Source organism: Numida meleagris, chromosome 3, assembly GCF_002078875.1.
Source record: "Numida meleagris isolate 19003 breed g44 Domestic line chromosome 3, NumMel1.0, whole genome shotgun sequence".
NCBI classification, from domain to species: Eukaryota; Metazoa; Chordata; class Aves; order Galliformes; family Numididae; genus Numida; species Numida meleagris.
In genome coordinates, this window is record NC_034411.1 from 58,662,636 (window position 1) to 58,685,373 (window position 22,738).

General features: G+C 39.4%; 1 protein-coding gene across 2 annotated transcripts in view; it reads left to right on the top strand.

The window, feature by feature from the left end:
* Positions 1–22,738, top strand: part of THEMIS (thymocyte selection associated) — an 83,018-nt gene that overhangs the window by 12,295 nt on the left and 47,985 nt on the right. Inside the window, exons 2-4 of one of the 2 annotated variants that reach the window (XM_021392098.1) lie at positions 2,977–3,135; positions 12,599–13,057; positions 15,972–17,017. In XM_021392098.1, the coding sequence (XP_021247773.1) occupies positions 2,977–3,135; positions 12,599–13,057; positions 15,972–17,017 (1,664 nt within the window). Of the gene's footprint in view, positions 1–2,976; positions 3,136–12,598; positions 13,058–15,971; positions 20,878–22,738 lie in introns of those variants that run through there. The other variant, XM_021392097.1, reaches the window with a different exon arrangement.

The following is a 22,738-nucleotide window of genomic DNA, read 5'->3' on the forward strand; positions in this document are numbered from 1 at the left end:
CATAATTAGTCAGTGGAGTTACTTTCAATACATTAAATGGTTTCTAGGGGTCTCTTTTCAAGTGAGGTAAACTGGAGAAGCTAGATCTAAAACTGCACTAAATAAAAAAAAAAAGCCTCTGGAAGTCACAAGCTCCCATGTTGAGTACGTTTTTGCAAATATTTATTCAAGGGTGAGAATATTGGAATTCTTTTCTCATCTTTCAATGTTTCCATAATGCGGAGCTCATCATGCTGGGTCCTCTGGGATTCCCTCTATCTAATAATATCATGGCTGCTTGTGAAATCTGCTGTCTGATGTAAAGAGTGAGGTGATTCAGCACGAAAGGAATATTACCCTCTTCATGGCTGCTCAATTTTCTCTCCCTCTTGCTTTAATGTGTAATAAGTATTGCACACACATTTTCTGACTGTCATAAAATATCCTATAGAGCTCAACTGAAGCAATGAGAGCTATGATAATTCCTCATGTGTTTATTAGAGCAGTGGCTACTACAAGTGTAGCAATATCTGGTGGAAGAAGTTGGGTTAGTCAATGATGAATTGCTAAGAGGCTGAAAGGAGAGTAAGCAATTATGCAGTATTTTTACAATAAGAAAACAAAATTGTTCTTTTATCATTAGAGGGCAACAGCTCTCTAGGTCTTCTGCTTGGCACCAGATTGATTGAAAGGAAGCATAAGCAGCATGTTCTTCTACTTGACTGTGGTTAGTATTTGTATGGCACTATAATCCAGACCAACTCTGTGCTGATCATTGCACTAGTTCACAACAGAAAGTCATCAGCCTTCTGGGACTTTTAGAGTCTGAGTAAAGTAGTCCTCCTCATTCCACGTAGGATCCACAGGAAGGGAAAACAGGCAACTAAAACAAACTGCTGCAAGATTTTGGTTTGGGTGGGTTGTTTGTTTTTTGGTGGTTTTTTTTTTTTTTTTTTTTTTTTTTTTTTTGAGGTTCCTTCTGCTTAATGTTAAAACCTACACTTGTATGTGTCTTCTTCAGGGGAGCAGCTGGGGATTCCCTGGTGTCCATCTTAACTGTGAAAGGACTGCACAACAAACAGAAAGGTTTACCTGGACATGTCTTCAAGACAGAATAAACTCAATCAGTCGTTCCATGTTACCCTTGTTCATTCTCCTGACCTGACACAAACCTCTTGGTTTGCCTAAACCCAAACTTAGGCTAAAAACTTAGGCTAAAACTTGAATGATTTTTGCTCAGATCAGTCTCCCAGTGACTTCCAGTGAGGCTGAGGTGGTGGCCAAGTGCTTGTTACTTGCCAGTGCTGCAGCATAGTTGATAAATATATCCCATACTCAGTGTGACTGCAACTTATCTTGAACAAGCCTTAGGAAAATCACTGGGCTAACAGCTGCATTTTCAGTATGAAAGATGCATTTTCTGTATGAAACTTGATAAAAAAAAAATAGTTGTGAGTTGGTTTGGTTTAGTTTGTTATATTTTTTTCTCCTCCAACTACAAGGAAATCTGTGGAGTAGAGTTTACTACTTTCTGTGGGAAGGGAGTTCTGCAGGCAATGGCAATATTTCAGTACAGGCCATCTAAATTATTGATTACTATAGCCAGAGGTCAGGTTTTAAATATCCCTCACTGCTCGAGACCATTCTGGCTACCTATGTTAAAAAGAAAGGAGAAAAATACAAGAGTTTAAATTGAACAGAATGCAAGAAAGAGCTATTAGAATGATTGTGGGAAGAAAAATCTATCTTCTTAGAGAAGATAAAGAAAATCTGTTTGTTTTTTTTTATTTTTGTCAAAAATGTAACCAGAGAAGGGGCAAAATTAACCTTGCGAGCACACTGTGAATGGAAGAAATGGAAATGGGTAAAAAAAGAAACATTTTAAATAGTAGAGCAATGTCAGTAACAGAGCAAGGAACAACAATCACCAAAAAATAAGGAGTGGAAATGAGAATAAGGTTTCCCACCATGAGGGAATGAAACTCTGAGGAGGGATTCCAAGCACGGCATTCCACATTAGTTCAGGGTAGAGCTTGATAAGTTCATGGAAGGATCTGCACTGCATCAGAAGAATGGAAGCTAGCATTAAATTCAGCATTTCTGATGAGAGGCTTTTTGTGTTCAAAGTAATACTATCTACAAATGGAACTTAAAGAAGACTTAATCACAATGTATTTGCTACACTGTATATATAATTAATTAATTCCATGCCTCAAAGCTTCTGCTAATCTCCTGCAGAGACCAGGTTTCATTCAGGCTTTATTATTCCACCCTGACACGTACACACTTCTGAAACATCAGAGGTGGACCACAGCTTGAATGGAAAAGGAAGTGCTTTTGGCAGATGAAGCTGCACTTCCAGTTTGTGGCATGGAAGTTCTGAAATGCTTGGTTGGATTGCTTTGTTCCGGCACTCAAACTTCTGAACATCATAGATGAAAAGAAGGATTTATTTTCTGCCAGGTCAGAATCAATAGTTTTTTTCATCATGTGGCAATGATTACCATTGTTAATATACCAGTTTTAAAATTTTCTTGTACTTTCTTCAAATTTCCTGTTACTGTAGAAATATCAAACGTATATTGCGCTTCACCGTCTCCCAGTCTTTCCCTGGACACCTTGTAGGGTCTATAGTATTTGTTTTCTGTTGTAAACTATTGTTTTCTATGGGTTGTGCTGTGCCCTGTGCTGTGCGGAGGCACATTTCCTGCCCAACATCCACCACATGCTGATTTTTTGTGGCAGTTCCTGACGATCAGGTGATCCTGTGCTGAGCTTCGTTACATTTCAGTTTTACAACTTTGGAACACTGGTTCTTTAAACACTTTTCCTGCATCTAAGGACAGTGCATACACAGGAAGAAAATAAAGATTAGATTAGTTATTGCAGGATAGGTATATTTCATATAAATTCAATATTTTTCTTTTATACAAAGAGATAAAGATACTTAAAAAAGTGAGAAAAAGCTGAACATTTTTCTTTTGTGATTCTTTTCAGGTTCCATATATGAAATGTTTGGAAATGAATGCTGCCTGTCAACAGGAGAAGTGATTAAAGTTATTGGCTTCAAAATTAATAAGCTTATAGCAAGTATCTGTGAGAATAATGAAGACGGCCAGATTTCTGCCAAAGTGGAATTACCACTAAATTTTCCTGGTATAGTACTTCATGAATACATGTTTTTGAGGAATTATAATCACCTTTTTGCATTTCATTGATTTGCTGTCTTGACCGATATTTGTTTGAGCTTTCATCTCAGCTGTCAAGGATACAATTTTATCAGATGGCACAAAACACAACCCACTCATTTTTAAATTTCCATTCCTGTAGTTCTCTTTCATGTCTGCATAGAAATTATTCATGTTATGATGTTCAGAAATGATCTCTATACCCGAGGTCACTCAGCATAAGAATTCTTACAAAGACTCAGTTGTTTGTGACTTAAGTCAAATTTTGAGCTGTTTTTCTTGCTGTGTGTGCAGAATATAATTTAATTACTGTTGGCATATCATTACTTGATTATTCTGAGTAGAAAAGACTTCAAATATTTTCTTATGTTTTGTTTTAATTTAATCATTTATTTTAATTCCTGTGACCAAAGTGGCTGCTTTGTGCCTGGAAACTAGAACCGAGGAAAGCAGACTGTTCTACAGAGATGTCCCAAAATACCCACCTTTTTGAACTTGGACCTGATACTTTGCATCTGATACTGGCTTGATATTTGAATTGAAAATATCAGCCTCTGATCATGTAGCCTTGTTAGGGAGAGGTGGCCAAGTACTGCATCTCATTTCATCTGCTTTTTAGGGCCTGGCTGTGTTAAGTAGGGGAGTGACTGAAATGCAGAGGAGGAAACACTATGGGTTTATGCGTGCAGGAAGCAGAGGAGGCAAACCAGTTGAGAAACTAACAGAAAAATGGTGAACTTAGGAATAGTAGATTGAGTGCTTGACTTAGTAACCTCACTGATGTTTTTCTGTGCATCGCAGTGCATGTGAGAATGTCTGCATGCACATACAAAATGTTTAGGTTATGCCAGCCCCCAAATTGGAATGTGCTTTTTCTTCAGAGGCAGACAAGGCATGCTTCCTAAGCAAATAAAATGCAAAAGCACATAAAAAAGCAATGTTTCATCAGAATTCCAGAGGAAAATATCTTCTGCCATGCCTTCATTTTCCATCTCTAAAATACAGATTTCTCTCAGAAGTAGTCCTATGTATAATGTTCTTTTCCCCAGTGGATTCTCAATGTGCTTTCATGTTTTCTTATTCGGTGAATCAGAACCATTTGTATGACCACTTACTAAAAGACTTTTTTGAAATGTCATTTTCAAGCACTGATAGGGCCCAAAAGTAGTGATCAAAGACATTTTAATTATTTGCAGCTATCTAGAGATATTGAAGTATTGCTGTACTGTGAACTCTCAATTCCAAGCTTCTTTGCTATTATTAAAATTTCTTCTATTATCTCAAAAATATACGTACATGTAGTAAGCTATATTCTGTATCTTGATTGACAGATGGGGTTGAACATTTGAATCCTAAAACATTCAACACAACTAAACATTGAAAGTAATCCTACATTTATTAATGTCGAATCTTGTGATTTTTAGAACAGAATGACTTGTGATTTCAAGTAATTGAACTTGGTGAGTCTGGATTTGTTTGCATTCAAGTGATCAGTTTTACAGCTTGGCATTTGGATACTGTGACCCTGTTGAGCATATATTTAAATTCAGTCAAATACCTACAATTTACATGCATATTTTTGCAATCTTCTGACTGATATTCTAGAAAATGTACACATTTTATTATGTATACACATTATGTTCTTAATGAAACAGTTGGACTTGATAATATTTGTAGATCCCTTCCAAATGAACTAGTCTAGTCTAACAATGTTGCTGGCTTGTCTCATCTCTACAGTGAAGAACAGAATCAAACTGCCGGTGATATTTTTCACATTGTGTTTGATTTTCTTCAGTAAAATATCCACAAGTCTCTAGACTGTAACTGTATTCCCATCGTACTTGCAGGGCCTTCTTGCTAGTATTGTTGAAAAGAAAACTTTTTGATGTTATTTTCCACTTCCATTGTGAGTTATCATTTGTATGTGATGGGCCCATCTACCCTATCACTGCATGCATGCTGACATAAGCAAGCCACTTAACTATTTAGGTTACTCTGGGGATGATGTCTCTCTGAGAGAAGAACTGGGCTCATTGGCTCCAAATGAGCCCTGCTCTTTGTCTTTCTGAATGTGTTATCAACCTACAGAATTCTTTTTTTCTGCTCTGGCAAATCAGATTCTTGATAAAGGCCTAATCTGGCCTTTGCATTAGAGAAACCGCCGCAACTGCAAGTTCACTATCTGTGTTATTTCATTTTATCCTTATTCTAATTTGTTCTTCTTCATGCCTCAGAGGGTCAGGCTGTTCTTTCTGTGCTCATACATTGGACCAAAAAAAAAAAAAAATCTGCTTCTACTCTAGGCATTTTGATGGCTACATCTAACAGCATTTTGAACTACAGTTTTCACTGTTAACAAGTTAGCAGAGACAGGTAATTTACACAACACCTGAACTGTATGCCAGCACAAATGATTTCATTTTGTTCTGTTAAATTCCTTTTTCTGCAAAAATATTATTCATCTGTCCCTGTTCTCAAGATGTCTCTGACAGCTGTCGCTGCTCATTCCTACAGGATCTGACAGATGTAGCTGATCATGACCATCCCTTTGAGCTCTCAGCCTTTGCGAGCCATGAGGCGAGAGACTTGCCTGTGGCCATACATGCATGGAAGAGCTGGGACTGGGCACAGTAAGGCTCACCTTGGTAGGAGTTAAAGAGCTGTCAGTCTGAAAGACTTCCATGTAGCAGAGTGAATGCCCTGCAAAACAGAAGCAATCAGAAATTCAGTCCCTGGGCTTCCATGCCAAGGAAGTCACTGATACATGGCTCTCCTGTGGTGATGCCAAGTGTGAGCTATGGTAATTCGATGAAAATATTATGACTATCAGTGGTACAGACTGAGAAGATGATACAAAGGAAAATCCCACGAGCCTCAGGAGTGAAATAACCAGCAGGAGATGAGGGATGGGAGTAGAGAGTTTGGCTTTGAGGCACAATGGGAATAAGATGCTGAAGCAGATGGAACAGTGGAGGGAGAAGTGTGTGTGGTGGAGGAATGGCAATTAAATCAGCACCAGGGGAGTGAGGAACTAAGCTGATTCCATTCTTCTGCATTGCTTTGGGGAACAGAAACTACTATGGTGACACCAAGCTGTGGGATGCAGTTGACACACAAGAGGGATGGAATGCCGTTCAGAGGGATCTAGACAGGCTTGAGCAGTGGGACCAAGTGAACATCATGATGTTCAACAAATCCAAAAGCAAGATCTTGCACATGAGTTGAGGCGATCCTCACTACCATTACAAGCTGGGGGATGAAAAGATTGAGTGCAGTCCTGCCGAAAAAGACCTGAGGGTACTGCTGGATGGGAAGCAGGACATGAGCCAGCAATGTGCCCTCACAGCTCAGAAAGCCAACCGTATTCTGGGCTGCATCAAAAGATGCATGGCCAGCAGGGCAAGGGAGGTGATCCCGCCCCTTTACTCTGTGCTGGTGAGGCCTCACCTGGAGTACTGTGTCCAGATGTAGAGTCCTCAGTAAAGGAGAGACATAGACCTGTTGGATTGCGTCCAGAGGAGGGCCACAAAAATGATATCAGGGATGGAACACCTCTCCTATGAGGACAGGCTGAGAGTCCTGGGGCTGTTCAGCCTGGAGAAGAAAAAGGGACCTGATATCAGCCTTTCTCTATCTAAAGGGGAGCTACAGGAAAGAAGGGGACAGACTCTTTAGCAGGGTCTGTGGTGATAGAATAAGGGGAAATGACTTCAAGATTAAAGAGGGTAGATTTAGGTTGGATATAAGGAAGAAGTATTCTACAGTGAGAGTGCTGATGCACTGGAACAGGTTGCCCAGAGATGAGGTTGATACCTCGTCCCTGGAGACTTTCAAGGTCAGGATGGATCAGGCTGTGGGCAACCTGATCTAGCTGCACATATCCCTGTTCATTGCAGGGGAGTTGGACTAGATGGCCTTCAGAGATCCCTTCCAACTCTAAGGATTCTATGATTCTAGTCTAGGACAGAAGGTCTTTCTATTATTTTTAACTTGAAGACTATTTGCTGCTCTAGTAGGTGAGCCTGATTACCTTAGTAATCTGTTGGACAAAAAAGAAAAAGAGAGAATAGAAAGGATGCTCCTTTTCTTCAGAACTCTTATTAAGGCTGGAAACAGGCAGTGTATAAAACTTCACAGAGGTACACTCTATCACCAGTAAAAGGGAGCTGAACATATTGTTCTATAAAAAGGTGGAAAAACATCCTTCTGTATAAACATGCTTTCCCACAGGATGAAACGGGTGATCCATGGGCCTTCTTTTCTCTCCCATACCAGTAAAAGTATTTTTCTCGGACCACAAAACCCTTCTTCCTCTACCAATGTGTACATCAGTACCTAAATACATTTATTGTAAATTATAGGGTAATTAGATTTAGGGATTAATAATTATGAAATGATAACTAGGCAGGCATTTCACTAGCTGATACGGATTCATGCAGAGTAACAATGCTTATAAATACCAGTAATTACTATGTATGAGGGTTGCTCTGAAAGTAATGCTTCCTATTTTATTATGTAGGCCCACAGTGTCAGAGGTGGATATTGGTGGCATGGCAGTAGAGGTTGAACCTTCCCACCAATATTCTGTTCCATTTTTTTGCCATATGACAGATGGCAGCAGGAGGGGCAAACTTACAAAATGGCATCTGACCTGGACATGCATGTGAAGCAAACATGTGAAATTGAATTCCTCCATGTAGAAAAAATGGTACCCATTGACATTCATTGATGCTGAATGTCGATGTAGACCAAACAGTGGGTATGAGTGCAGTGAGGTGATGGGTGGGGCGTTTCAGCAGTGGTGACAGCAACAATGGGTCTCCATTTGTGCAGATTTTTACAGGCTCCACATGCAGGCTCTTGTTCATTGCTGGCAAAAATGCCCAGGTAATAGTGGTGATAATGTTGAAAAATACTATTTTGTAGCTGGGAATGTGCTCTATCAAGCAGCAGTACTGTGCTCTTCATATCTGATGAAGTTTCCATGGAAATAAATAGGAGGTATTACTTTTGGATCAACTTTTATATATTCTCATTCTTGTCTCTACCTGTAATTTTCCCCAAAACTATTGGAGATCTGTGTGTTTGATCATAGTCCAAATTATTTAAAAAATAGATCTACATGAGCAATAATGCCAGCTCTCAGTAAACTTGCTGGATTTTTTTCCTAATTCACTATTTCCATCTGCCTTTCCAAGGTCCAAGATGATTTGATTCAGACATTTTATAATTTCTGAATGAGTACAAAACAATTCTTTTTTTTACCTCGAAATGTTCAAACTTTAGTATCTCAAACTTGCCATGTGTCTCCTACTCTGGAGAATTCCTTGCTATCTCATATTAGGAGAACAGTTGTTTTTGTAATTTGACTCATAATGACTTTAATGAGGTTCTGAATAGTTCCAGATAACATTATTTAAAACACATTTCCACATGAAAAACAAATAAACATGCCATGGCTAGGAGAGCATTTATGAGAAGGCACCATGGCAGATTATGGCAGTTAAATAGGAATCACAGTGGCTTCCCCCCATCGTACCAGACTAAATTTTATTTATTCACCTCTCTCTATAGAGAAAAAAAAATGGAACTTTACATACTTATAAACATAAATGGGTGGCTACTAAGGGCCTATAATTCATGGGTCTCATCAATACAGAAGCTAAGTATGCAAGCCTACATGGCTCTTCAGTTGCCTATGCGAGCATTCTGTTACTGAAATTAAGAAAATGAGCAGAATGGAATATAAAGGATTTTCTGCTTCCAGCCCTGACAAAGTCAGTATGCCTGGGCTCCAGGGGATAATCTGTTGTCTGGTTTTGTGTGAGAGCTGATAATTACACTTCCACATGAAACCTGTTTTCCAACTCACGATGGTTATCAGTTCATTGCTGAAAAAACTGGCTTCCAAATAGCTCTGCAGTCCCTGGGAAATTCTTAGAGCCCAAGTCTAGTGTCAACCTTATAGGAGAAAGTTTCTTGTGACTGTGCATTGCCATATATTTTCAACTGGAAATGTTTTTTAACATAGTTCACGGAGCCTTTAAAATGTGATTCTGGAGGTTTTCTAGGGGCATTACATTTGCACCTATATCATAAATTTGCAAACATAGTTATTGCCTTTGGGATACGTCACATGAAGTTTGAATACATTGTTAATGAAGAATATTCCTATTTCTTTTCTCAGCATTGCCAGGAGATTATACCCTGTGCTTGCAATGCATGACACAGGGACACTGTTTGGGGATGCTGTCTTGTCCACAGTTCAGATTGTCATTGGTGCCCTGTCACTGTGATATTTTCTAAATGCTGATGACCCAGTTTGTCTTGATCTACAATGACAACCCGAGTAGTGATTATGTTTGCAGTAGCTAACTTGCTTGTTAATAACTGTTAAAATCATCTGTGGGAAGCACTAAAAATATTAGTGAGAAAAAGAATGTATGCTGTGGTTTTACCTGTGCAGTTACATTCATGGATGTGGCTTCCTTGCAGCCTGGAAAAAAGTCATGAGACTTTCCAATAGTGCTGCAGTGAGGACAGAAACAGAGGATGTATGTGCACAAAGGTACTGATTTCACACAGGAAAAGCTGACTGTCATATAGACAAGTGTGAAGGCACAGAATTGCAGACAATGTTTACATGGGCACAATTAGTGATTTATTTCTGCAGTAAATCAAACAGGCTGTTGCTGTTTAGGCTGCTGACAAGTGCTGAGTGCTGTTAGTTGCCACAGCTACTAGTGGCCTCATTGGGTACCTAGAACCAAACATGCCCAATCTGGTGATAAATTCAGTGAAAAGCTAGTCAACAGACAGAAATTTTGTGTCCTTAATGTATCTAACAAGAAGTGTACTAAAGCTATGAAATGAAAGTAGCAGATTTGTTACAGTGAGACAAGAATCACAGGGATTCTGAGGGGGAAAAGGAGAAAAAAAAAAGAAAAAAGAAAAAAAGACTGTCTAGAGAATGATTTGATATATCATTTTTAAAGACTGAAATCCCAAGGATCCCCTGCTTCCTTGCAGGCCCCTGAATTTTGTTGATCATGTACTCAGGGTGAAGCTGAGTAAGGGAAAAGATGTGGAAGGAAAAAAAAAACAGTTTTTAACCAAAGCAAATCCTTTGATGCAATCTGTTAAGTAATCTCACAATGGAGAGGGGTCTGGAGATAGTGTGAATGAGAATCTTCCCAGCATCTAGCAGGAACTGAGTCCTATAGCATCACACCTGGCTGAGATTTGGGCACCTGCTGTGGCATCCTGCCAATTTTCACACTCTAATCACCACAGAAAGGGAATCATAGCCAGCACAGCCCCAGTTTCACTTCTAAATGATGAGGTAGGCAAATAGAACACTTAATGCTTTTCAGATACATCATGAACCACTCATGAGATGTAGAATTGGCAAGAAAGTGTCTCTAGTGGTGCAACACAACATTCCTTGAGCCCACATCCCATTCCTCCTTCATAACTGCAAAGGTGGAAGAATTTCTTTACTCAAAGGACATGATGCCCTTTGTATGGTCTGGAGGAGGCAAAAAATGTTTATAACAGGGCCATGGAATTTCTGCTTTTTGGCTTTGTAGGAAGGTAGGAAAAATGTGCTGTATCACTGTGGGAGCTTGGCTTCGCTGTCAGTGTAGCTGTTGCTAGAACTTAAAAGCTGTAATGTGATTCTATGAGGCAGGAATCACACTGCTGCATCTTGGGAAGAAGATAGCTTAATCACATAGCTCAGCTAAACCCTACTGTTTAGTCCTTTAAACTGCCCACTTCATCTTCCTCTGTGAAAACTCTCACACAAATATAGAAATGTACACATTTTTCTTGTGATGTGAACTCCTAATGAGACAGCTCCAAGGGCCATGACTAACATGAAATAATAATGTCCTTAGGGGCTAGGGAGGCTCAGATGCAGCTTCTGCCTTGCAGTACAGTACTTCAGCACTTTGATTGCTTTGCTATGGCCACACTGCTCCAGTACCCAAACTGTGAAGCACTCCATCTGATGGTCTGGTCTATCAGAGTTGATAAGGTCAAGTTATTTTGTTCATTGTTATCTTTACATGCTACTGGTGTCATTTCTTTAAACATATTCACTCTTGGAATCCCCAGTCTGCATGTAGAAGAGCATGTTGTACTGAAGTTTAGGGAGAAAATTCCCCCTGTGTTTCACTGGTCACATTACTGTTGCTCTTTCTCATATCATGTCTGCATTTGTTTCTTAAAGTCTGGTTTCCTGAGGAAACAGATAAGAATTTAAGAGAATGTTTCTTTTTTTTTTTTTTCTGTAGCAAAACTATTCTTTTTTCTTAATCATAGACATAAAAATGCTGGATGTCAGAAATGCTGTAGCTGTAGTGTAGAATGGGCTAACTGCATCCATCTATGCTTTGTGTCACGTGGTTGATATTATCTTCATACAGTTACATTTCTAGCAACCAAACTATCTGCTTGTTGTGGGTTAACCTGGCAGCAGCTCAGCCCCTCACAACCTTTCGCTCACTCCTCCACAGTGAAATGGAGGAGAAAAACAGAAAAAAGTGTAAAACTCATGAGTTGAGACAAAGACTGTTTAATACAGCAGAAAAGGAAAGAAAATAATAATGATGATAATAATGATAAAAGAATATATGAAACAAGTGAAGCACAATGCAATTTATCACTACCCACCAAGTGATGCCAAGCCAGTCCCCAAGAAGCAGTTACCCTTCCCAACCAACTCCCCTTAGTTTTTCAGTTTTTTCACAAGATGCCACATGGCGTGGGATGTCCCCTTGACCAGTCTAGGTCAGCTGTTCTGTTTCTGTCCTCACCCAGCTCCTTCTTCTCCCCTAGCACCCTTGCTGGCAGGACAGCACAAGAAACTGAAAAACTGAAACGTTCTTTGCTCTGTATAGCACTGCTCAGCTACAAGTAAAATATCAGTGTGTTGTCATCATTATTCTCATTATAAATCCAAAACATAGCACCATACTGGCCATAATGAAGAAAACAATCTCTATCGCAGCTGAAATAATGACACAGATATGATCAGGGATCTTATCAATGCTTATAAATATCTAATGGATGAGAGTCAAGTGGATGAGGCCAGGCTCTTTTCAGCACTGTCCAACAACAGAACAAGGAGCACAGACTGGAATACAGGAATTTCTATACAAACATGAGAAAAAAAAAAGCTTTACTTTGAGGGTGACAGAGCACTGGAACAGGGCGCCCAGAGAGCCTGTGGAGTCTCCTCTAGAGACATGCAAAACCAGCCTGATTGCTTTCCTGTGTGACCTATTCTATGGAGCCTGCTTTAGTAGGCAGTTGGATTAGATGACCTCCAGAGGTCCCTTCCAACCCCTGTGGTTTTGTGATTCTGTGAATTGTCTTGTCTTGCTTTGTGTATTTTCCTTCTTATAATGCATCTTTTCTGTTCTTAGGTCTTTATAAGGTTGTGGCAGACAAAACACCATATGTCAGTGTTGAAGAAATTACAAGAAAAGTTGCTATTGGGCCAACGAGATTTGGCCATCCATGTTTCTACAGCCCTGAGGATATAAAACTGGCAAATCTCACTATCAAACAAGGTGAGCAGATCACCTTCAATTCTCTGGAAGAGATCAATGGAACAATGGCTGTGAGCTGTGTTGTGGTCAGAAACAACCGGTCTCATTCCTTTGCTTTGCCCCTTTCACAAGAAGGAAAATTCTATGAGTGCGAAGATTACCAGATATACACCCTAAAAGAGATTGCAGAATGGAAAATCCCTAAGTGCAGAAGCCGGGTTGTCAAACTTTCCAACACTTTACATACGTGGAACTCCTCTAATCCACTTCCTGAGAATTTTGGTGGCTACTTGATTCTCATGCCGGTCTATGAAGTGCAGGCAGTAATGAAATGTAAGTAAGTGGGAATTAAGGTAAATGATTTGTTTACTCTGTATGATGTACCACTCTTAAATACATACAAGCTGCTCAAAATAAGCAGGAAGAATTATGTTTGGTCAAGAATTCCTGAGCCCTCTTTACCAGTGATGCTTATTTCAAACTGCAGAAAGATAAAAATAGTATTGCCATCCTTATTCCCTTATCAGATATTAATACAGATAGTTTCCTTGTATTACTTTCTGTTGTCATTTTACTTATCTCTAAAATTAAATCATCTTTCAAAAGGAGATATATTACATAGAGAAAAAACAGAGCTTAGGAGTTCAGTTCAGTTACGAGATCCTTTTTCTTTGTATGTTTTTGGCCATGGAGAAGCCACAAGATCTCCGTAGGTGTTCAAGGCCAGGCTGGATGTGGCCATGGGCAGCCTGATCTAGTGGGTGGCAACCTGGCCCATGTCAGGGGAGTGGAACTATTTGAGCCCTTTGAATCCTAGCTGTTCTGTGACATACATTTTATAAGACACTCAACTACAGTTTGTGAACTGCATTGTGTTTTTCAGATTGACTTTGTTGCAGAATGAAAACCAATATTATTTTACTCTATAATAGAAACAAATATCAATAGAATATAAACATAAAAGATTCACAGGCAATCTCTGAAATCTCTGGGTTTGAGGAAATGGGAAAGAATTAGAAAGCCAATTTCTTTAAAAGCTGTCATTTGTGTTGTGAGTTTTTAATTTAAAAAAAAGAAAGAAAATGAAAAAATGTTTTTTCTGTGCTAAGTCAATACTATTTTAGTTGTTCTATCGAAAAGCTGAAACTATTAAACTATTGGTTTCTGTTCTTACTGATGTTTATATCTATGCATTACTTTAAACTGAAGTTAGAAGTTGTGCAGGGGTATTAGCACACAGTGAAATACTCCTATGTTATGGTGGCTTGAATAGCTGCGCTGAAGCATTGACTCACGTGCATGCACAGTGCACTGACTAAAGTTCCTCCCCAATAAAAAAAACAAAAACAAAACAAAAAAAAAAAAACAAAAAAAAACAACTTATGCTAAAATATCTGACTTTGCTTGAGGACAGCAAAAGCAATAGGTGGAAATTGGCTGTAATTCTTGTCAATGTACCCGCAGTGTTAAAGTTTGCAGGACAGAAGTTTTGCTTTTGGGAAGCTTTGCTGTCTGTTGCTGTTACTAGAAACACATCAGAAAGCATAGAAATGAAATCCTGAGAGAAATATGTAATTCAGGAAGATATTAAGGAGGAAATTTTTACTATGGAAATTCCTCTGGGTAATGGTATAAGTAAGGAGATAAAATACACAAGAGAGAAATAAAAGCGAGCAGAGACTATTAGTACAATATACCATAGCTGCTAAATGCTTTTCATGAGATATTCCACTGTGCTTGCTATGTGATTTGATGTGTGAGTTTGGAAAGTATATCTTCACCAGCTAAAATATAAAGACAAAAAGTTTTCTACAGCTCTAACTATATTCAGGGATCTAGTCCTAGTCCTGCATCTGGATTCACTTTAGTATATTCTTATGACCATTTAGATACATAAGAAGTATTAGTAAGAAATTAATGTTTCTAAAAAACTTTTAGAAGATTCAGAAATATGTAGTATTCACTCATCTTTGAAACAGATATTTCCAGTGAGGGTTTTATTTGTTGATTTTATTTGTGTACCTGTTTATGTTTCAGTGTTCTCAACATTTAAGAAGCATTAAATGAGCCCTAAATAACTATTTAATACAAACTTGAAAAGTTGGTTTTATGGTGCATGATTAACTACTTTCTTGTGGACCGTGAAAAATGCATTTTCACCAATTTTAGAAGAACTATAAAGGGATGCAAGATGAAGTATGGAAAATACTAACCACAATTAAATATAAAGCATTCCTGATAAGAGAGATAGCAGATTATATTTTCATGGGCTGTGGGCAGGAATCCTCTGTACTTCTCAGTCTTAATAAATAACAAAATTTTGTGCCTTCCCTCATCTGCTCATAGAAAATATTAATTTTCATTAATTGTTCCTCCTTCCTTGGCTTTCACATGTGGTGGCCAGGATTGTTTCCCCTGAAGGTGTTATTGTGACAAAAGCAAAGTGGGAGTAGACAGATCCTCAATTGCTTTCAGAGAAGCCTATTATGTAAAATACATGCCTGATACCAGCTTTTATGCATGAAGTATTGATATGCCACTTTAGAAGGAGGCACAGGTATAAGATACATGTGTGCAGGTCTCTGCAGGGTGAGTCTTAATAAAGAGTCATTGAATAACATTTGCTTGTTAAGTTTTACTGCCTTGGTTAGTGACCTCTGGTATCACTGACCTGGAGCTGAATTCTTAACAAGCCTTCATTGCACAGTCAGCTTTTATAGCTGGAAATTTTACATCCAAAATTTTGCAAGTTTGGCTAGAATTGTTGTTCTTTGTCAGATTGCTAAAGGCAATAGCTCAGTTCTGACTGTGAATAAAACCAGGTAACTCAGGAAAAGATCCAGGTTCTACAAGTGGACCATTATAGTTGAAACTTCCTCTTTCAGTAATAACAATAAATAAATTTAGACTTTGTTTTGAAAAGATTTTGCCTTTTTAAGGAAAGTTACTTTAATTTGTAATAATTATCAATGTTTTTCTTACTATAAATATCAAAATATTTTTAATTTGTCCCAGAAATACCTTATTCTTATGTTATCTCATTTCTCATTTCCTTTGTGAGGTCTCCTGCATATCTCTGCTAACCTTATATCTCAAATTATAACAGTTAGACTTTGACTAGCCTACCAGTTGTACAGAGTCGCACATCTCAGGGAAGGTACTTTTCATATTTGGCCAACAGGGCACGTATATTTTATTTTTATATCAATTTGAAGACAAAACCAAATATATTTCTTTTTCTTTTCAGTTCGAAAGGACATCGTTCATATCCTCTCTGATCTAGATGTTGAGGTCAAGGATATAACAGACTGTTACGATACTAACTCTTTCCTTCAGCCGCTGTCTTTGGAAGATGTATTTGAGAGAACAAGCAAGGAATTTCCCATGGTTGCTGAGATAATGGATGGGCCTTTAGGATGCCAGAAACCTTATAACTTATTGCATACAGGGAAAGAGATTGTCATCTACAAAAAGTACCAGGCTACAAGAGTTATAGCCTCTGAGATCAGAAGCGATTCCTCCAAAAGACATTTTTTAATCCCTATGACCTATAAAGGAAAGTTCAAGAGAAGACCTCGGGAGTTTCCAACTGCCTATGACTTAGAGATAGCAAGAAGTGAAAGGGAACAGCTTCATGTTGTAGCAACTAAAGCCTTTGATTCTCCTCATACAGAGCTTTTTTCTGTTTCAGTTGGAGATCAGTTTCTAGTTCAGCAGTGTCAGACTAGTGAAGTTCTTTATGAGGGAAAAAGGAAAGTCATAGATGTTTTAGCTTGTGAACAAATACTGAGTAATGCATACAAGAAAGTGCTCCTCCCTATGTACATGGAAGGTGGCTTTGTGGAAGTGATTCATGACAATAAGCAGTACCAGCTTTCTGAGATTTGCAAAGAATTTCGTTTGCCTTTTAATGTCAAAGTATCCGTGAGGGATCTTTCCATGAAAGAGGATGTGTTGGCTGCTGTGCCTGGTCTGCAGTTTGAAGAAGAAATCACAGACTCTTATTTGCTGATCAGTAGTGCCAGTAGTCCAACAGAGAGCTGGGAAATTCCTGTGTATCGCTTAAGCATGTTGGTCCATTTGCTCAGCAGAGATGTCCAGACAGTTGTACCTCCCATGACTAAGACAACAGTGGAAGAGATCAGTGAAGAGCAGTACTATATGGTACGAAGATATGAAAACCAAACTGTACCTCCACCCCCTAGACCTCCCAAAAAGCCAGCAACACTTGCGCTACAACCTGGTTTTGCAGTATCTGATCAAGATATATCTGATGTACTACAGGATCCAAAGGTAAAATATTGTACTATGTCTATGTCTTTGAATCTCTTACAAACATAGGTCGTTTATAGTCTCCACTTCACTGGTGTATCCTTATGGCGTTGTACACAGATGGCTCTCCATTCCTTGTAATAGGCAAATTAGCCATTATGGACAACAATGGTTAAAATCTCCACTGTGAGTTAATTGATCCATGAAAAACAAAAGAACCATGCTGACTCGCAGCAGAAAGCTTGGCCTTATAATTTTAGACAGATAATCCTTAATTGCAGCAATGCAAAAGTGAATGGAGAGACTTGAAGTGGTTATAGTCATACATTTACTAAGGGGTAACATATGTTTTCATTATATATATCAAGAGAATTTTGCTCAGCTGGAAACAGCAGAATCAAATTCACAGAAAGTCAGGCTGTATGGACCTTTTTAACTGCATATTTTTGCACTTCCCCAAGTGGCAAATAGATCTGGAATAAAAAGGACAACACTTTTAGAAAAACCCTTGATGTTAAGAAAGTTAAGTACCCCTTCTAGGACAATTTTCTTAGTGATTAACCTAAGCCAATGCATTTGTTCATTAATTTTTGTGCTGAGTCTGACTGAGGTGGAAATTATTTTCTTCATAGCAGCCTGTGAGATACTGTGTTTTGAATTTGTGACTACAATAGCATTGATAACTCACCAGTGTTTAGGCTGCTGCTGAGTAGTATATGTCTAGCTACTAGGCCTTCTCTTTTTCCCACTCTGTCCCCCTAGCAAGTAGGCCAAAAGGTGGCCTAGAGGCTGGGTGTGGATGCAGCTGAGACAGATGACCTGAAATGGCCAAAAGGATATTCTATGTCATGCTCAGCCATAAAAAATGATAGGAGTGACTGGTCTGGGAGAGTGGCCATAGAGCAGAAATTGGCAGGCCATCTTTCTGCTTGTGGAAAGTGGTGAGCAGCATCACTTTTTTTTCTTCCTCTTTCCTTTACTTTTGAATTGTCTTCTTGTATACCCAAGAATTTTCTCAATTTTTCTCTTCCTTGTTCTAACATCAGAAGGGGAATGAATGAACAAATAGATGGGTGTTTAGCTGCTTGTCAGGGTCAACCCACCGCAGTTTTCTTGCATACTGAAAGAATTAAAGAAAGACAGATTGATGGATTTCAACATAATGTCTATCCATTTCTCTCTTCCATGTGCAAATGCAAATTCCCTACAGGGGAAGAAGGGTATACTCTAGAAATTCTTTCAGACCTCTGCTGGGGCCTCAGTATGAGAATGCAGAGCAATTGTGCTACACTTTAAATGCAACAGAACTCATGGTGTTGCATTTAGGGCGGGTTCAAGGGAAAGTTATTTTTTGTGTTGCTATCAAACTAAAGTTCAGCTGTAGCCACCATAGAAGCAGATCTTAAGGGAGTCCTCATCCTTTCTTGCTGGAAGTGTCCCTCTGCTCAGCGCCAATTCCAGGACCACATGCAGGTCACCAGCCCCACAGAAGTTCTGGGAACTGGTTGCAACAGAGCATAGGAGAAATAAAGAATCAGGATGGGTCCCTCAGATAAGGGTAATACAGCAAAAAACAGTGTGCACTGAAGCTTGCAGCAGCTTAAATAAGCCATTCTACTAGGCTTGGGAAGATAGAGAAGACAGACCCCGGAAGCTTCAGCCTGGCACTGGCTTGGGATAGTGAACCGGGAAGAATTCTCTAAACACAGTGTTTCTGGTAGACCTGTATGGTAATGAGGACTCAGACTTCCTGCTGTGACTGGTAGCTTCATGTGTAGAGCAACAGTTACATCTTGAATCTATACCACACCTGCAGAAAAAAAAAAATCTTTTTTTCTGAAGTGGGGAAAGATCATTAAGAACAGGAGAGGGATGAGTTGAGGTTCCTTTGCACATTCATGAGTGAGAGTGACCTTAGACGGCAGCTGCCCCAGCAAAGAGGCACATGTTAAGCAGACTGCACCAGAGGACATTTTTTTTTGTCACATGCCTGCTATAAATAAGTAATAAATTGCAGTTACAATGATTTGAGTTATGCAGATTCATAAGTCTCCTTCCCTGGAAAGACGAAACAAGTAGAGTTCCCTTATTCATAAGATTAAACAACGTGAAAGTTAATGTAATAGGTTTAAAGTCTCACAGAATGCATTATCTGTTCTATCCCAAGCACAGCAAGTCCTCTGAGAGGATGTGGATCGTAGCTGATAGGCTCTGCCTTGGCCTCTCTGCCAGCAACAGCAGTACAGAGACTTCATTTTCTTCTAAATCTACCAGGGATGTCTGAGGTCTCAGAAAGTTAGAGATTGTGCCAAACTGATAAATAGCTCACTCTGCATATTTTGTGACTCTGTGCAGGCTTATTTGCATAAATAACAGACAAACGTCCTCATGAGCTGAACTTAAGCCTGACAGGGTGGCAGCCTGGAATAAGCTTTAATGCTGCATGAATTGCCACTCTTCTCCTGTAGGCAGCTCCCTGCCCGGCTGTGTGCTGGAGGGTGGTGGTCAGTTTCTTGCTGAGTGGTTGGGAGCCTGGTGCTCCAGGATTAAATGCTGCTGATGCATAAATCCAGAGAGGTCTAGAATGTGGCAGTTTTATGACAGTACTGGAGGATGCTCTGCCAGAGCAGGTCACCTCTAGCTACGGCTTGTGCTTTGATCACCTTTTAGCTCTTCCAGCAAGGTTGCGAGGGCAGAGAGGCTCCAGCTGTCTCCACCTGCTGTTCCCTGACCTTAGTAAGGAGAATACTGGGGCCAGGAGCAGAACTACATAGTGCATTTCCCTGTGTTCTGTTGGGCATGTTAGTCACTGAGTTGTATGAAATTGGCAGCCAGTATGGACTGAAACTTCAGATGACTGCAATTACTGCCTCAGCTTGCATGCAAGGTGCAGTACTACAGAGACACATATGTTAGTACAGTTCAGCAAAGTCCAGAGACAAAAATAATATATCTGCATTAACCAAGCCCTGTGCCTAGGCTCCTCACTGGGCTAATTAATTTGGCTGAGCTCCTGCTGACACAGCTTTCTCTTCCAGAGCCTGGGGATCCCTTCTCTCACCTCCACAGGTTCCTGTAGACTTTGACTTTTCCTCTCACCTCATCATTCTATTTGGTTAAGGAACATTCGGCCCACATATGTTTGAAGTTTTGTATTAGTTGCTAATTGAATGAAGAAAGAACTTTGCCTCCCCCCTCCCTCACCCCAAATCCATGCAAACTAAATAAATGAAATAAAATGTCAGGTAAATGGAATTAATCTGATATTTCAGAATGATTAAACTCTATCTCATAAACAATATTACCTCTGTCCACCGTGACAAATTTTATCAGTTCCATACCCCCAGCTGATGACAGCACTGACAAAGCAATTGTACCCTGTGATGAATGGAAAAACTTGGGATACCAACACTCAGAGAAAATCCACATTTCTTCACTTGAGTCATTGCAGTGAAGTCCTCAAGGGACTCTAACTGCAATTTTGAATAAAATAGTTAAAGTCATTCAGATTCTGACTTGTGAGCTTAGCTAGAGAATGAGAATGACCTAATAAAACCCTGTAAGTAAATCCTAGTGAATTGAAATCAGGGCACTCACTCAGTTGCCTGGAGAGAAGACTCCGGGGAGGAACCAGACAGGACATCACCTTCCTGAAATTAGGATTCACCTAAAAGAACAAACCAGATGTGCAACTGAAAGCTCTTTTCAGTTAGAACCACCACTGTGAATATAAGAATCCAAATTTTTCTTAGTATCTCTAGGTGGGCAGAAGTTCAGAAAGTGTTTCCTAAAATTTCCTCAGGTTTTTTCTCTGATGCCTGCAGTTTCCTCCTCCTGAAAAGATGCAAGGCAGCAAAAGCTTTCTAGCTTTCTTTTTGCCTATCAGAGTTACCCAATCAGCTGAAATATTGACAAGGTACAGTGTGATCAACAGATTGAAAGAAATTATAGTTTACACAGTTTGAGTTTCTAGCAGTAAATATTCAACAGATTTAGGAAGCTGTTAATGTATATCTCTCCACAGTTTTTGTGTTTTGTCTTTTTAAAATTATTTTTAACTAAACAGTCAAAGAAGACTTCTCACCAAATATTTCTAAATGAATGTTAATAATAGGAAAACAGTAATCAATGCATGGAAGGCCACAATTCAGTCCTTATACTTCTTGGGGGCACTAAATGCACTTCTTAATGAATTTAAAAAAAATTAAAAAGGAAAAAAGAAAAAAAAAAGGACTCTCCCCCAGCATCTCACTGCAGAAAAACAATAAGAGAGGATAGCTTCATGCAGGGCTATTTTCAGTAGCCTGCTTAGGCATGTGTCTAGCCAGAGGAACATTAGTATCTGTAAAATACTCACAAGCTTCAAGTAAGGATTGATGTTAAATGCCTTTATGTATGTGGAACTGGCAAAGTCAGTCACAGACAGTAATCTGCCCAGCTTAACAAGAAAGCTGAGAAAATTCTGGCCAGGCAAACTGGAATTTAATAACAAAGTAAGTATCAGAGCATGATAGTTAATCGTCATCCTGTGCTAAAGTCCATTATCCTTCAAAAAGTCATTACAGTGTTACGATATCAGGAACTTTCCTGCCTTCTTGCTTTTTATTTCAAAATTAAAATGAAAGAAAAATTATCGCTTCCATCTGGCTTTGCAGTTCTACAAACTGAACTACTGAAATCTGCCATTAACATATTTATCACATCTGTCTTCACAGCAAAATGAAGACTTATCTGGAATTAAATTGATAAGACATAAGCTGCATTTTTCAGCAAATGAGTTTTCCTGCAGTGCCTCCTTTCCTTCCTCCCAACTACTTCTTTTCTGCTTCCAGAGCATTTTTCATGGGTTTGGGTCCTTTATGCAGCAAGTTCAATACAAATATTTTTACTGTGTGGCGAGTAACTTAACATCCTGAATAAATACCTATTAGAAAATGCATGTAGAACAGCCAGCAAGGAACAGATAAGAACAGACTGCAGGAATTAATAATCTTTTGGCACTAGAAATAAGGAAAGAAAGTGTGGTTCATTAGCAGATGCAAATATGCATGTGCAAACATAAGAAGGGTTTCTTTCTAGAAGTGCAGCATTGTAGCTCTTGAGCCTGCAGTTGTGCTTCCTCTCTCTTTTTCTGTCTTCACAGAAGATAAAGATCCTCTCCCCCTGGAGTTGCACCTTCCACCGTCTCTCCCCACATCTCACATAATTTCCCCATATTACTTTCCAATTGCTTTGTGAATCCTCACAAATAGTATGGGAAAGCTGGAATTCCTATCCACGGAATGGAACACCTCTCCTATGAGGACAGGCTGAGAGAGCTGGGACTGTTCAGCCTGGAGAAGAGAAGGCTCTGAGGGTACCTAATAGCAGACTCTCAGTATCTAAAGGGGAGCTACAGGAAAGAAAGGGACAGACTCTTCAGCAGGGTCTGTGGTGACAGAACAAGGCGAAATGGCTACAAGCTCAGAGAGTAGGTTTTGGTTAGATATAAGGAAAAAATCTTTTACAGTGAGGGTGGTGAGGCACTGGCACATGTTGCCCAGTGTTGTGGTTGATGCCCCATTCCTGGAGACTTTCAAGGTCAGGATGGATCAGGCCGTGGGCGACCTGATCTAGCTGCACATATCCCTGTTCACTGCAGGGGAGTTGGACTAGATGGCCTTCAGAGATCCCTTCCAACTCTAAGGATTCTATGATTCTATGAAGTGCAGTCTTTATGGTTTTATGAAGACCCCATCTTAT